The following is a 16,989-nucleotide window of genomic DNA, read 5'->3' as shown; positions in this document are numbered from 1 at the left end:
GCAACTGGTTCAGGGGGGAATTTGAGCACTTTGTTTTGCAAGCTCCTCTTCCCCTTTGTCAGGTGGGGGCTCGTCATCAGACATACCACAGGGGGGCGGAGCCAGCATTCACTAGGGCAGGCACCATCCTATTCAGAGTCTGGCGATTACCCCTCCCACTACTCTTAGCTCATGTGTCCCATTCAGCCTAGCGCTGACTCATCCAGCCCTTCCTGGAGCCACACACCTCTCAGCTCCTGTCACTCACAAGCCAGACATGCAATTCACATTAGGCAGGCAGACACATAGCACACAGAATTGCCAACTTCTAAAAGTGGCACTTCTCCACCAGTCATCATACATCTGCACACACCATTGCGCAGCATCTATTCTCACGAGTTCATACATACTAAACTCGCCCCCGCCGCTCCTCCCATACCAGGAATTACCATGGACACACTTATCCCCAATGCATTCCTATGGGAGGGCAGGCCAATCTCACCACACGCACACAGAGAGCACACGCACTGTACACTGGACCACAGTGCTACAGTGCTCAGAGGCCTAAAATCACCAACACCAGGTTACAGAAAAAGGCTAGGGGAATGCAAAAAAGTTTCGGGGTGAACCTGCCAAAAGGGTCCAAGTCCAACAGTGATTAAAACAGCAAGTTGCATTGCACTGCTCTCCAGGGGCTGCGTTTTACAACCATTACAACATTTAAAAATTGCCACATACATCTATCATTTATTGCAGGAAACTAGTGAGTCGCCTTGGAAGAAACAATTTATAGGACTAGACTTCCTAATTCAGGTGGTTTCGAAGCAATTGATAAGAAGGAAGCCTAGTTTGCAACATTTTGTCTCGTTTTTAGGCAAAATACTTTCCTTGTACACCTGTGCATAATCCTGTAGTATGGCCACTGATTATCAGTTTTAAGATATCAAACCACTGAGCTTTCATTCCTGCTCGATCATGGGAAGGATGCTCATTTTTTTCCCTTCAATTGTGGTCTTTAAAAGGGAAAGCCCATGTACTTGCAGAGACATGGCTTATGTTTTGCTTAATATATTAAGGCCGCCCCCCCCTTGGAGACCAAACAATTAAACCTTTAATACAACTTCCACCCTCCTTACATGATAACTAAGTTAAACAGAAGTGTATGGTTTGAGTATAGACATGGTTAGGGATTATCTTACCTATATACAATTCTTTACAAATATATGGGTATCTGTAGGATTGCTGCCTGGTAGCTATCTCAAGTCAATAGCATGTATAAGGTACTGTGTCATTTTGGCACACAGTAAATTGGACTATACTAAATAATTACAGAAGAATGAGTGCTTTAAGGTCTCGATTACTGCTTCGGTGTTACAACATCTGGAAGTACCGATACCATGGGTATCAGTACTTCTAAATAGTGTGAATAATTGAGCAATACAAGATTGAACATGGAAATGCACCTGGAAAATAGGCAATAACATACAAGGCTTGATGTCTTCACACACATGTCCACCTGCTATCCCCCACTAGCTGGATACTGGTCCCCCATATGACACTTCTGTTTTCAGCAGGTGAAATGTTTAGGTAAGAAAACTCAGGCAATGCAGTAGGCCTATAGCACTTGAAATCCATGATGCTGCCATAACTCATTACCAGCTCAACTACCTACTCTCTGAGATACTTTTATGGGATGCCAATATCAGAGGTGCACTGAATACAAATGTGTGCTCACCTAAGGTACTATCTTGAGGTGGCAGTGGTAGAGGGACAACTGTGGTATAGCTGTACCTCTTTGGGGTACTTTCTCCAGATGAGAATACGAGGGCACCTCTGTACCCTTCAAGGGGACATAGACTGGTTTTAAGTGATGTAGTTAGAGGACATCCCAGTGAGCCACAGAATTAACTTCATCGATTGGCAATAGTACAAGTGCACAGAATGCATCCTTGTGACAATGATATATTCACAAGGATGGTGAATGATTGGGGACAAGCACAAGCCCTCTGGTGTGCTTCCAGTGGTATAATGGTGGAAGTGCAAGGAGCCAATCCCTCTACTGTCCCCTAAAAACACTTATCATATGTTGTAGGAGCTCTCTTGCTGTGCCATGGAGTTGACTCTTCTTTTAATAAGATTGTTGGGGGTATGTGCCCTAAACTTTCCACTAATTAATGAACCAATCCTTTATAGTGTTCTCACGGGTTAACAGTCGAGGTAAGTTATCCAGGGAACATCTTACTACCCCCATCTCCACAAGTTAATGCCATGTGGTAGGAATGGCAGAGTTTTACATGGTTCACCTGGTCTGTTTCAATCTGCAGCTGTACTGTATATCCCCAATAAACCCCAAAAGACATTAATAAAGTCACAATGCTGTAGGTGCACGCAAAATCCTCTACCTCACAGATTCTACTGTTTCAAGAGGCGCGCGTAGCGAGGAGCCTGCAAACACTCCATGGCGCTAATTCACTTTCATGTCACAAACCGTATCTGACCTCAAACGTGAAACATATTAGAAAGGTTTGTCTTGTGATTCTTTTTGTAAGTTTTTTTTTTCACGAAACATGCTGTACGCTAAAAATAGCATGCTGGTATTCCATCGCCTGTCTTTGGAGCAGATAATGCCTCTTATCTACACGACCATGTTGTCCATGCTATCTTTCCAGGATTAGAATATTTGCTGATCCAGCTATCACTGGTGGGTATCTTTGATGGACTGTGCGCTTTAGACATAAGCACTTTAGAATAATCGAGAAAAGGAATAGTTTTCAATTTTCTTATTCTGATATAAATGCAAAGTCTTATCTCACATATTAACAAGCAGCTCGGGCTAAGATCAGAAATCCATGGACTCTTTTCAAATCGCTAGATTCTGCCTTCCACATTGCAAGAAGTGAGTGTTTTACGGTTATAGGTTTCATAAATTATGGGAGTAAGTAGGGGTTTATGAAATTGGGTAACGCCCCCCTCCCCAACACCAAAAGTAAGCATGCAAAAAAATTCAGATATGAATAAGAAATTCCAGTAAAATTATAGGAAATGCTCTCTGGGGCGTCTCATGTGAAAATTGATTAAAAGAGCTCATGGTTAAACAGCACTCGAGGTACCAGCAAAGGGACTACTTTTAAAGGACATGATTCTTTTTACATCTTTTCTGCTTGAACCTGGCTCCAGCAACACATTTTCTGTGTGCGAAATTTCACACTGTAATTTCGGACATTTCTCAAATTTGTGTGGGCAAACATTGTAAAAATATTTGCACAGGCTTAATAATCAGGTTGGGTAAGTGGTAGACAATTTGAAAATAATGTTGAAATACTATATTAATTAAGGGGACGTTTTTAACATGTTGCATTGAGAGATGTATGTATGTTACCTTCGATAATGTGCATTGGACAACTCACTGGAACATTGACCATGAATAATACTCTATAGATAATCACATATTGTAAGATATGATAGGGTTATTTTAATTATTATTAGTATTATTATTAAAACTACTTCTACCACTAAATGAAAATAATATTAGCAATAATAATATTATAATAGATATTGGTAATATTATTAACTCTAGAAGAGGAGATAACGTTGTTGCCTAAGGCAAGTGCAGCACAATAAGCAGTACAGGAGTAAGAGTGAGTGTGCACTGTAGTAAGGTGTCTCTCTCCTCTACACATTGAGTCAAGCTCCAGCCCGGAAGACGAGAGCAAGGAGATAGCGGCAAGACGGAAGGATATAGTGAATGATGCGTAATTGCATTAGCTCTTTTTTGAATGAAGGTTTTGAGGTATTAGTGTGGACAGAAGATGGAATTCAATTCCAGGTTTTGGGTACTTAGCCGGAGAAAAACAGATTCAAAGTTTGCTTTCCTACTGGAGGTAGGAGCTTCAAAAAAGGGGCTGTCAGAGCTGGCAAGAACTTCCAATGCTCTTCAATGTTCAGCTTGTAAGAAAGTGATCAGAATGTAGTAGTTTTTGTACTAACCCTGTCAGTCCGTAGGTAGATCTGCGCTCAATAGTGAGACAACTCAAGGTGTACAGTACAGGAGTAATGTCAGTTGGCTATTAATGCATGTTTGAATGAGTTGGGTGGCAGTAGGTAAGACAATGAGTGGGTGGAAGATAGTAATATCACCTAGCTCTGCAGAGGATTTTAAAGAGTGATTTTTCCAAATATTTGTCTCTATGCAAATACTCCTTTTGAGAGTGAGAGATTGATAGGGTTAGACCAGTACGAAACAAGATTAGCTGGTAGTTGATATGCAAAATAATGCATTTGTTTCTGTTGCCGACGAGGGCAGGTTTGGCTGGCCGGTGCCATTGCACATGTCCAAGTCCCGGCATACTCTAAGTGACTTTCTACTTCTGCCCCCTAAGAGTGCCCAGTGGATATATTACAAGGTTGGCAGGTCAATCACACACTAGGGTGACCTGCAACAGCTTTTGCATCATATAAGTACAGTTACTTATGCATTTACAATGTTTGTGCTGACAGGACTATGTTTCTTTCTTCAGGTGCTGCTGGTTGCCTTTGCAGAAGATTTGGAATGCGTCCCAGGATTCACACAAAAGATCTATTACATTGAACAACCTCCTGAAGTTACAAAGGAGCAGCTACTTCTTAACGGTAGGAACCATCCGCTGCAAATACCTGTATTGTCTGTTATGACTATGCTTAAGTATTTGCGTATCCCTAAGTGGGGCGTAAAGTGGAGTAAGCCCCAACTCCAGTCAAAGATGCCTCTTTATGATATCTCCACAAACTATTTCATCATCCTATGGAAAGAAAATGAACCCTAGTGAACCAGTTTTAGGTCCATGTGCAAGTGTTATTCCATGGAAATGTGACTTTAGATTTAACAAGCCATTTTACATCTCAAAAATCTGTTTTCGGCTTCACTGATTAGAAAAAGAAAGATATTTAAAAGCTTTTGCAATTATCAATAAAAATGAACAAGAGTGGATTTGTCAACAGAGTACAAGGTCCATAATCCAAACCTCTATGCTAAAAAAGAAAACATGTTCATGCGTCCCCCTGACCACATGGTCACATGGAAATTCAACTTGGTGCTATGCTTCACAAAGTAAATTTGTCCATATTGTATGTTCCAATTGTAAAATGACAGCACTGATTAATAGGTTACCTACTTAAGCTTGAAAGCAGAAATGTGATGGAGTGGCTAGAGAAGTGACTTAAGATCCTGGAGAGAAGGGGTGCAAACCTGACTTTCGCAATTGGAAACATCCATGTGATTTTGGGAAATTAACTAATATATTCATCTTCACATTGTTGAACTATACAAGCATAGTCACAAATGTAATCCATTCATCTGGCTGACCTTACTGTGGAAGAAGCATTTCATAAGATTGCAATTGCAATTTGGTCACAGATTTGTTGAAAAATAAAAGGAATAATAAAACACACTACTTTGTTCTCATTTGAACGTAGCAGCATGAGAAGCATGTTCAGATTTTACCATTTTACTCCTACTTGTCATTCTGTCACATTTATGCTTTGTTTATTGTACTTTTTTCACTAATATCACAGTTTGACAGCCTAGTGGTTTACAGTAATATTTGGATAATTGTAATTCTTATAGCAAGAAAAGAGTTGTCGAACACTCATTGCTGGTTTGTTCTTTAGGTACTGAACCCTATCTCTCTTTCTATTTTAATCACCCTAAGATGTTTTATCCCATATGATTTAGGATGGGTTTTGCCCATTTATTGGTTTCCTACCCGCGTGATGCACATTGTGATGCAAAACTGGATTTGTGTCCTTGTGACTCAGAATCAGCACAGAGCACTTTACATTTTATGTTTTTCTGTGGACTCTATACTTTTCCTAGACGCGCTTTTTTAAAACCGCTGTTAAGATTTTTAAATATAAGAAAGTTCAGGGCTGCGTTACAATATTTGCTCCTCTTGAAAGATGAATTTATTTGTTTAATGATTTATAAATACATTTCCACCGCGGTGCGGCTTCGGAACATGGTTGGTAAATGATTATATATTGCTTAAAATAATATTTTTAACATAAATTTGATTATTTTAATTGTATGAAATGTTGTTATTATATAATCTTTTATGGTGGATTTGCAGCCGAATAAAGATTTATTGATGATGACATGCTGATGGTAATTCTATATTTGAGACAAATTCACTTTATAAAAAAAGCCCTAGCCTGATTATGTTATGATGTACCCTACTTAAAGTAGGTGCTGTTAGGTTATTATATATTGCATTATATTGCATGCAACTTGCCACTCGTTCAGCCTTATCACTCTAATGACAAGAAAGGAGTTGTATTATGCTGCCAGATGAAATGTCTTTCAGGTGAACAGATACGCCTTGAGATGTCTTTTTAGTCGCTAATGGTGTGCTTCCTTCAGTGCTCAGAATGGGGTGAGTTCCTGGCACAGATGAGGACTGTTACCCTCTGGTCATCACAAGACCACCACAGAAGAGAGTATGTTGAATTCAAAAGGGTGTGCATATAGTTGTAACCTCTATGGCAACATAATTGGGCCTGGAAAGAGAGAAAGCCAAGTGGATGGAGTTCAGTCTGAGAGCCCTGAGCTTCAATGCCTCAGTCTGTGTCCCCAAATAAAAGGCTGACCCAAAAGTAACAGAAGTGCAAGAAAATTCATTGCTTCTTAATCGTGACACATGTTGTTACTAAGCTATAATTAAAGAAAGCTTGCTAATTGGTAATCCTGCCCCTCTAAAACCTGCCTGAATAACGCCTTCTGTTAAATCTATTAACGTTTTCCCAAACAGCTTCCCACAGGAATCCACATGGTGATAGAGTGTTGACAAGTCTCATCCCTCCATTTTAACTATCTTAACAAACCATGCCACCACCCAGGAGAAAGATACATTGCAGTTTTAGGCATAGCCCTTCAAACAGACATTTTTGGGGCTACTGCCCTCTTTGCAATTGACATTACTATACATTATGGTGGATATTTTTTTTTTTGTTATCTGAATGTTACGCATGACCTTTACCTATAAAATCTGTTGTACTCTATTTTGCTTGCTCCACTTTCACCAACACAAATAATACATATTTTACTTGTTATAGGCCTTAACAAACCAACCTTCCCCTTTTAATCTGTCTAGCTCACACTGCCATTTCAGTAAACAGTGGATGAACAGTAAGAATAAAAACTATATGCGCCTTTCTCCAGTGGGAACAGATTTATCAGAGTAAAATACAGAGATTCTCTCCTAAACCCCTTGTTGGGATGTAAACGTCCACTGCATGGTAAACTGTTGTGTTTGCCTGCCTGGGGTGCCCAATTGTATGAGTAGCTGCTACAGATACTTTTTATGTTGACCCCGGAGTCATAGTAATCCACCTTGTGTGCAAAGCCTAGGGGCTATACCTTGTAATGTGAGGTGCAGTACCTATTCTGTGACTTGGAGGGGTGCACAAAGGATGCCCTCATCATGATCATAGGCCTACCGTCTATGTCCGGAGAGATTCTCATAACGCTGTCTTGGCAGTGTACAGAGTATTTGTGAATTATTGATGTGACAGCCTCTCCTAGGGAGGGAGAGGCTGTAACTGCCAGCAAAGACTACTTTTCAGATCCCGGCCCAGAAACCAGATCTGCCAGGATGGGTGCCCAACTCGCATGCTGCAGTCAGTCCTGAGTGAAGCCACCACTGCGGTCCCTGCCAGGGGAGCTGCTGCTGAAAGTGCTGGCCAGGAGAAAGTCTGCCACTGCCATTGCCATGTGATTGCAACAACATGAGAAGGTATCGGGCCGTACATGCAAAAGACTTAGCTCAACATGCAGACTGTCGTCAGCAGTGGGAAAATGGGCTAATATTTAAGCATTCCCAAATTGGGGATGAACCTGTTGTACTAAACTACAGAATGCTGTGCATGAGTACAGACCTAGTGATCTGCACCTGTGTCTAATCTATGCCAATAAATAATAAAAAAAAGTGATGATGAAATGCTTGGATTCATCGCAGCCAATGGTAAATTCTTGAGTTTGCATCCAACTCTATAATTGTTTCACACAACACGTCACTTCAAATTAGACCCAACTGTATGCAAATCAGCCTTGCTCCTGCTCCAAAAGAAACAGTCCAGCTTGAGCTGCCAAGTCAGGTCCTCTGCAAACCAGAACACAGACAGCCCAATATCAGTTTCATCCTACTTAGCGTCTTCCGTCAGGTGTAGCTTGGTTACAATGCCCTAGTGAGCATTGGATTCCCTTGTGCTACGCAAAAGCCATCAATACTAGTCGTCTCAACGTCTTATTCCATTGCCCCTTCCGCATCTGTGAGATCTATGTGCAGTGTCTTGCTCCTTGGTCCAGGACTCCCTCCAGAAAGCGTCCTTCTTAGTCAATCTGGGCTCAGTCACCACTGTCACAGATTTAGAATTCCTGTATCCAATATCGCATTCAACAAATGGATATCCCTAAGCTAGACTCATATATACTTGACCCCAAGTATCACCCTGATACCGGTGATGTATTCACCAAACCTGTAAGCAGTGCATGGTTTATACAGATGGTGAAAGAAAACCCCAACTCTGAGGTCTCCTCATGAAAATGAGGACTTACATACAGAATTATAGGCCTTGTATAGCAAGGTGTTTTGCGATTACAAAGGCCGCGATTCTGAAAGACCGGGCTTGCAACTGCAAAACACATTCTAAGTGTCGCAAAGCCCTTTTTCCGACACGTACCAGCTTTAGCAATCCATTGCAAATTGCAAATGGGAGGACACATCCAAGGGGCATTTGGCCTCTGTCAGTAAGCTGCGATGCAGCGTATCAAAGCTCTGTGTCTACAATTGTGGTCAGCAATCAGTGCTCAGACACCGATACCTCAAAGGTCGTTCAGCTTCGGGCAGCCTCAGAGGAAACGGGCATTAGCAAACGTCACCATTTTCTGCTCCCCCAAAGGTTTGCATATGCAGAAAACTTATTTTTATTTAAAGAGACACCTGTCCCTGGAATTTACAAATTTGCAGGCCACCATGCTTGTATTTTCAGCCAGTCACAAGGTTTCCTACGTGTTGACATGCTTCATTAAAATTCATTAGTCACCCCGTTTTAAGACACCCTGTGAATGGACCATTTGTCACCTGTTAGGATATAGGTTGCATTGCATAATAAAAGGCAGGTCACGAAAAGGTGGTGAACCAGACACAGATTTACAGGTGTACTACTAGATTTCTACTAGAAATGTCTCCTGACGTCCATGGCTGGATTACATTTCATTCCATTTCCACGCTGAAAAGGGCTGGATAGGTGGTTGTGAAAGACCCCAAACGTGTTTATGGGAATACAACATTTTCAAATGCAATCAATGCCTTGGAAAGTCCATTTCTAATTGCTTGAGTGGGATTTACTGCTGGAGATTGCTCCAGATACGTGGCAGAGAAATTCACATTAATAAATGCACTTATACCTGCAACAAAACATTTGTGAAGTTTTGGCAGGTGCGAAAGGATGAATTTGGTTATGGTGCAGCATACCTTTATGACAGAAATGATCTTTCTGGATAGGGCCCAGGGACAATGCCAGCATCCTCAGGAACAAACCCGATGGACCGGTTCCTAAAGTGTGGACGTTTGTTTTCACCACTGCCTTCTAAACATCGACATATGTCTACACTTAAGTGAAAATGACTTAAAGGACAGTGTTTTTTTACTAAAAATAAATATAATCGGGTTGAATGAAGGTGGCAGCTGGTGAACTTATAAAGTGGTACAAATGCCTACATTGATTTTTCAGGAGAGCGTGCTGTTAAGGTTCCCAAACTGCTTTTAGCGGACAGGAAATGGTGCCAGCAAAACAAAAAGCACTGGATGAAACAAAAATGTGAATCCATATTTGTGAATTCATTTGGGCAGCTGTCAGAGAGGTTACACTCCAACTTTCTCACAGACACACATTTCCTTTATCTTTTTTCAAGTTGAAATGTGCCAACTTGTAATATTCAGCAGGTGAACTTTATGTCTTCTTTTGCAGGGAGAGCCATCCAAGAAGCGTTGTGTCTAACAGCCATGTTTAGATATAGGTAATTGCTGTCTGGCATTAGGGTGTAGTTTAATCATGCTGTTACAGAGTCTCTTGTGTGGCTCTCAAAGTATACAATGAATCTGTTAAAAAAAAACAAGCCCCCCCCTCAAAACACTGACCTGAATGAAGGACTGTGACGAGGCTGCGGTGCTGCGCTCAGGCGGGCCAGGCAGACTTGCACGGATGGAAGACCTTGCAGTGCCACGTGTCGCCAGCTGAGCCTTCTGTCAGGAGACAGGTTAGAAGGTCGACTAAGCGTAACTCACCCCTCGCGCACGCTCCGTGCCGCTGTCGCTATTAGCGTTGGGGCAGAGAGATCATGCTGCTGTAGGCGGGAACACTTTGCATGACTGATTGACCCTCCCCTTGCCCTGCATGTGGGAAACACTCCCATAAGCAGGGAGTACTATTGACTTGTGTTCCTGATGAGGTTCTACTCGTTGCTGGTTGGATGTTACGAGGGGCTGGGAGGAGTCCATGATGGACTCATCCCCAGCCCCTTCAACACTCAACCAACAGTAAACAGAATGTAAAAGGTGGATGGAGCAGAGAACCTTTCTCCAAGAAATCACCACCTACTCACCTCCGACTGTGGTAGCCTGTCCTGTCCCCATATCATTTAGCTTCTCCAACCAGTAGCTCGTGAGATACTGATAGCTCTCTAACTACCTATGAGTAGATCTCCTGTGTACAGCCCAGCATCCCAAATTAGAAACTTTTGCTCTGTTGAATTATTATGTGTATGTTTTGGAAGCCGGAGTCCCAGGCCTGAAATACTGTCACAAAATGGGCGGCACGGGACTCCCCACTCAACGTTAGGCCAACTAAGGACACCATTTGAGATAGCCCTGCCCACCCCCTTAGTAGCTTGGCACGAGCAGCCAGGCCTATCTCCAAGGCACGAGTGTATAGTATGTGCAACCAAGCCCACAGCAACCCACTGGTGACACCACAAATGGACTCCACACGAGTTTGATAAAATGAGTATAAACGTTATATAAAAAAATATACGATCAGACCATACGATACAAAAATCAACATATAATAAGGGTAATATTTGTCCAGGCTGGCTGGTAGGTTCAAATCCCAACCGCCACTTTTAAAATGCTATGCTGGTCTTAATGCTAGAATCACACACTTTTCAATGGACAGACAATAGTGCACTGCGTAATGATACAGTCCTGTGCTGAGCAAAGGAGAAATGATACAATGCGTAACGATACACCTCGGTACCTTGCAATGGGGGAAATAATGCAATGCATATCGCTGCAAACATGTACTGCACAATGAAGTAATAATGCTTCGCACCCCAATCACGTATTTTGCAATTAAGCAATACTGCAATGCACCCGCTACAATCATGTACTTTGCATTTAAGGAATAATGCAATGCATAGCTACAATCATGCACTTTGCAATGAAGACATAAAACAATGCGAGCCACTGCAATCCTGTACTTTGCAAGGAAGAAACAATGCAATGCGTAGCGCTACAATCGTGTACTTCGTTATGCAGAAATACTAGTGGGCGTCATAAGACAATTCAGCAGTTCGTTAGCAGCAATATTGGCAATGTGTATTAAGACAGTCAGCCTCTTCCATAACAGTTGCCCCCACACGGCTCAATGAGGACCTAAATCACAGCTTCTCACTCTGGCCCCAGTACTGCCACTTCTTTGGTAAGTACGGTCCTCACTCTGAGCCGAAGCAAAGGGTCACGTCACCAGAAGGACTGAGAGGCCGAGAGAGTGTCTCTTCGAGCCCGCACCCTGCCCAGGTAGTGTTCCACGATACCTGGGGCACAACCCCACTCTCCTCTCCTCCTTCAACGGACTGGGCCTGCCGTGTAGAACTTCCTCAATGGGCCTCAGCGGCTCAGCATGGCAGCTCAGCTCTCCGGGGCTGCCGGTCCGGGCCGCCTCTGTTAGGAAGGGCTCAGGCGGCCACAGGGCACACGTACCCCACACTCCTAAGACTGCATTACTCCGGGTGCACGTTCATCACAGCACCCTCCAGATATCTTCTGCCATGAAGCCACACACACAACGCTGATGAGTCCATACGTTGACCCCGAGTGCACGTTCACCAGGCACTCCTTCCCGCAGTCTCAGTTGACACTAAGACACACATACAGTGCTGCAGAGACTCACTTTCTTCCGGTGCACACGATGATCATCCGATCACCTCCACAGTCCCAGGTTGCATCACAGCACGTACACTGCTTCACTGAGACTTACTCCAACTCCGGTGCTCCGATATCCAGGCGCTCTTCACCAACGCCTTTGGCCGCACTTCGACACGCTCACCGTGTACGAGCCTCACTTCTGCTCCGGTGCACTCGATGACCAGGTGCTCCTCACCAGCGCCTCCGGTGCACCCCGACATGCTCCCTGCACGTCCGAGTCTCACGTCACCTCCGATGCACACGCTGACCAGGCGCTCTTCACTAACGCCTGCGGTGCACCACGACACACACCATGCGTGCCCGAGACTCACTTCACCTTCGGTGCACATGTTGACCAGGCGCTCTTCACCAATGCCTCCTGTGCACCAAGACACGCTCCCAGCGCGTCCGAGTCTCGCTTCACCTTCATGTGTCCAAGATCACAGGGCACACCTTCTGAGGGTCTCAAGCTGCCACAACACACGCCCACCGCGTTGCTTGAACTCTCTGGAAACTTTTATGTTCCTGTGTTTCAAACAGGGAGCCAGCTCACCTCGGGCCCTTGGGGTTACAAGACACAGCACAAAGCACAGTCTTCGTCAAGCAGGGGGACCCACGCGCACGAAGCACAGTCCCAACAGCCTCTTCCTTGGTTAAAACAGCAAACTGCAGACCAGCCCCAGATCACGAAGCAAGAGTTGGTCCTTCCCAGCAGTCTTTTCAGTTGTTCCTTCCTTAGCAGAGGTTCCTCTTGACCACAAAATGGGTCTAAGCCTTTTCAGTCTCAATCCATTTCGGTTCCATTCCAATGTTTCGGGGCCTCAGCTCTCATAGTTATACCCCTAAATGTCTTTGAAGTTTGTATGTGCTCAGGGGTCCCTGACCCCTGCCTAAATCAGTTTTGGGTGTCTCCCTCCCAGTGTCACCTTTCTCCCTTTGATACTGGGGATCTGGATCCTCAATCACTCAGCAGGAGATGGGTCAATTGGTTTATAGTACCAGCCCAGGCCTTTTCACCTCCTGGGCTTCTCCTCCCCCTACTCTCCAAATGCAGTGCAGCCTGGTGCCATCTCAACCCACTCCCTTGGTCAAGACCTCTCCCAGCTCCTCGCACCTCTCAGATCCAGACAGTCAATCCACACTCTGCAGAGACACACAGAAATGCCTAAAGCACAAAACTCAGCCACTTTCTAAAAGAATGGCTTCTGAACACACAGTGACAAAACAACTTTCATGGAAAGATGTGTTATGACACTGTGAGTTCATACATACCAAACTTCACCTCTCCATTTTAAACTTATAAGAAACTATGCTAACAAACACAATACCTAGCCTCCCCCATTCTGTCCTATGGGCAGAATGGCCTTTCACCAGTGAAAAATGAAATGGAGTGTTTTTCACTGTCAGGGCATAACACATCTTCAGTATATGTCCTGCCTTTTACTTACACTCCACCCTGTCCTGAGGTTAGCCGGGACCTACCACAGGGGTGCCCACTGTGTACGCAAAAGGGAAAGTAAGGCTTGACAAGTGGTTACACTTGTCAGGACAATGTCCTAATTTAACACACTGTACGCAGGCCCTACACTGAAGGCCTGAATTCCCTTCTCTGTGCGCCTTAGCATCACTATCCCTTGCACACACAGTGCACATCACTAGGGACTTTACTAGTAAGGCAAACATACTAATCATGGCCAACCAATTACCGTTACCCTTTACACAAGGAACCCTTGTACTTTGACACTGATCAGCAGTGGCAAAGTACCCAAAGCATCTCAATTGGAAACTCTGTCAGGAAAATGGTCTAGGGGAAAGCAAAAAGCTTTAGGGAACTTTAGCCATAAATGCCAAGTCCTACAGTATGCCAAAATTGAAAAGTGTGTACATGAAACGAAAATGTGTGTATTTTCAGAACCCATAATTTCAAATATATATTTAAAGCTGATATTTTAATCATAAATCATAAGACTTATTACTAACTGTATTCCCTTTGTGCTAGGGGGCAATGCAGCTATGGCTGTTATGCATTACCCTTGTAGAGGTAATCCAAACTGACTAAGCCTTTTGTACATTACTGTTTGCAATCCTGTACAGAGGTGATCACAGCTGGTAATATTGCATAGGATGGCCACTAATGTACTCTTGTCTTAAGTGTACAACAATAATAATTTTGGAACTCAGGATGATTTTCATGGAAGAAAAGTAGCTCTCATTAGTGACAAGGTTGGAGTAACCCTTAAACCTTTGGTGCTGAGTTGTCCCTGCCCAAGGACACAACAATTATCGGCCCACGGCCAAGTATACCACTGGCACTGCCAACAGGCCACACAGCTTTCATGACGCAAACACTCTTTTGTGTGCCTCATGGGCAAACAAGAACCTCGCCTTGCACAGGTACAGTTGCACAGCCTGTATAAATAAACAAACAAACAAACAAGTTATCAACCAGCACGTATGCTGAGCTACTCATATGTTCCATCTTTCTCTTCTTCTGAGTGATGGAGCTCCACACTTTATGCCCAAGTGCACCAGCTGCCACTGCATTTGTTGTTTTAACACAAACAACAAATGTGTTTATGTTGGTTTGCTGTTTTTCAGAAGCACAATCAAAACTATTGTGTGTTTTTGTTTTTTCTGATGAGATGGGTGTTAGGTTTTAGAAATGAGATACACACTGTTTCAATTGAACAAAATATCCAAATCATCATTTTTGGAATATTTAATCAATCCTACATCATATTTACATATATTTATTGAAAGCTTTCTTTTTAACACCATTAGTTTCAATATTTTAGCATGTTTATTCCTTATCCGATCTGGTGTTATGTACCCCAATATAGGCCTAAATAGGTAAATGACCTCTCACCTAGATTTATCCTACCTTGCTCTGCATAACAGTTCTGGCACTGACCTTTTACCCAGTTATGTGCTGAATAAATGTCGATCAGTTGCCTTGAAAGTAGCCTAATTTATTATGCTTGAGGACTCTCAGAAAAGCCCCCTGCACGTGACCTACATAACAGCATGAACATACTCTGTATAAAAGTCATGGTCATCTTCATCCTAGGGTTAAAGAACTACTTTGCATAATTGCAGGTGTTGATTTAGGCTCATTTACATAATCCTAATCACCACACATCGATTGTGTAAGGAACCCCGAGGTTATCTATATAGTATAAATAAACTCTTCCTGCACTAGACAGACAGAGTAGAAGCTTCCACACTGAACCAAGAACCTGAGGTCCCTGCACGCAGAAGTTCCAGCACTTAGTGGTCTGACATGACTTGTGGGGCGTCCAACTCAAGACCAAGACGGGGTCCTTCATTCTCTCCCAGCAGGTAATGGGGTTGGCTCTTTCCTTTGGGATTCTTGGCTTTAGACCCACATACATGCTAGGTACATTTAGGAACACTTAGATAGGGTCTGCATAGTACAAGTCGCTTGATTACTGTCATGTTTATGTATGCCTGCATTTATTCACTGTATTAGCACCATGGTAGAATTCTACCTTCTATTTACTCTGTTGGTGCTTGTAATCTTATACATTTGCTTCTTTTTGATGATTGTCGCAGTAGCTTGTTTTATACTAGAATGGCGCAGGTTCAAGAAATGCTTATAGAAAGCGTCCTTACTGTTTGTTCTGGGTATCTCTCTGAGACTATGTGAGCACGAGTGACCGAGCGAAAAGTAGTGTACTGTTTCCACGATCTCTGAAGGATCAGGGGTTGTCATTTTGTTAGTTGCCAGAAACTATTCACTCCTTGGTAGGGTTAGGGGGCTTATAGTGGCACTGTGAATTCTACCTTCTATTTACTCTGTTGGTGCTTGTAATCTTATACATTTGCTTCTTTTTGATGATTGTCGCAGTAGCTTGTTTTATACTAGAATGGCGCAGGTTCAAGAAATGCTTATAGAAAGCGTCCTTACTGTTTGTTCTGGGTATCTCTCTGAGACTATGTGAGCACGAGTGACCGAGCGAAAAGTAGTGTACTGTTTCCACGATCTCTGAAGGATCAGGGGTTGTCATTTTGTTAGTTGCCAGAAACTATTCACTCCTTGGTAGGGTTAGGGGGCTTATAGTGGCACTGTGAGCTAAATGGACTAAAGGCTAACATATCCTTTAACCCCTTCGATGCTGCGCAGATTCCGCCGCTGTGCTGACGGAATCTTGCGCGGGTGTGGTCATGACGGAATGGTTCCGTCATGAGCACAGCTCAACCGTGGGTCATGACGGAACCATTCCGTCATGAGCACCGAAGGGGTTAAGGGTGCCCCGAATCAGTCTAGACACCAATCCCTTAGTTTGTTGTCTAAACGTGGAGATCCTATGTATTTTTAGGAATTACACGACACTGGTGGATTTGGTACTGTTCTTCACACTGGAATGTCTGGCCTGTTATGCCAAGGAACAGAGGGTGAGCTTATGATTCCTCACAGATGCCCAGGTTTTACTTGTAAGTGCTAGAGCATTGGAGCTCAGGCACAGTGCATATATAAAATGAGGTTTGTATCATGCACGTAGCAAAAGTTCGTCGGGTGGAGATGGAGTCCTTTGGACCCCTGGTTCCCCTTCCCTATGCTATATTATTTTATACAGACCAGATCCTGTATTTAAGAATGACGGTGCATGCCCTGTCATGGGTGCCATTGCTCTAGCTGTTCATCTGTGCCACATTATCTTTACATGGTAATTCCTTGCTATACCTTACTCTCACTACTATCCGTATCGTCCACAGTCACAGATGAACCATACATCAGGATGGGAAAAACCTGTACACACCATTAGGGAACAAC

At 43.3% G+C, this 16,989-nt stretch overlaps 1 protein-coding gene across 1 annotated transcript in view; it reads left to right on the top strand.

The window, feature by feature from the left end:
- The window catches only part of CDH13 (cadherin 13), a 2,339,058-nt gene that overhangs the window by 326,970 nt on the left and 1,995,099 nt on the right, over window positions 1–16,989 (top strand). Inside the window, exon 2 of the mRNA XM_085638428.1 lies at window positions 4,497–4,608. Coding sequence (XP_085494554.1) covers window positions 4,497–4,608 — 112 coding nt within the window. The remainder of the gene's footprint in view (window positions 1–4,496; window positions 4,609–16,989) is intronic.

The sequence above is a fragment of the Triturus cristatus genome, chromosome 12 (assembly GCF_964204655.1).
Source record: "Triturus cristatus chromosome 12, aTriCri1.1, whole genome shotgun sequence".
NCBI lineage: Eukaryota > Metazoa > Chordata > Amphibia > Caudata > Salamandridae > Triturus > Triturus cristatus.
The sequence above is the reverse complement of the archived record's forward strand: the minus strand, read 5'-3'. Positions and strand labels throughout refer to the sequence as shown.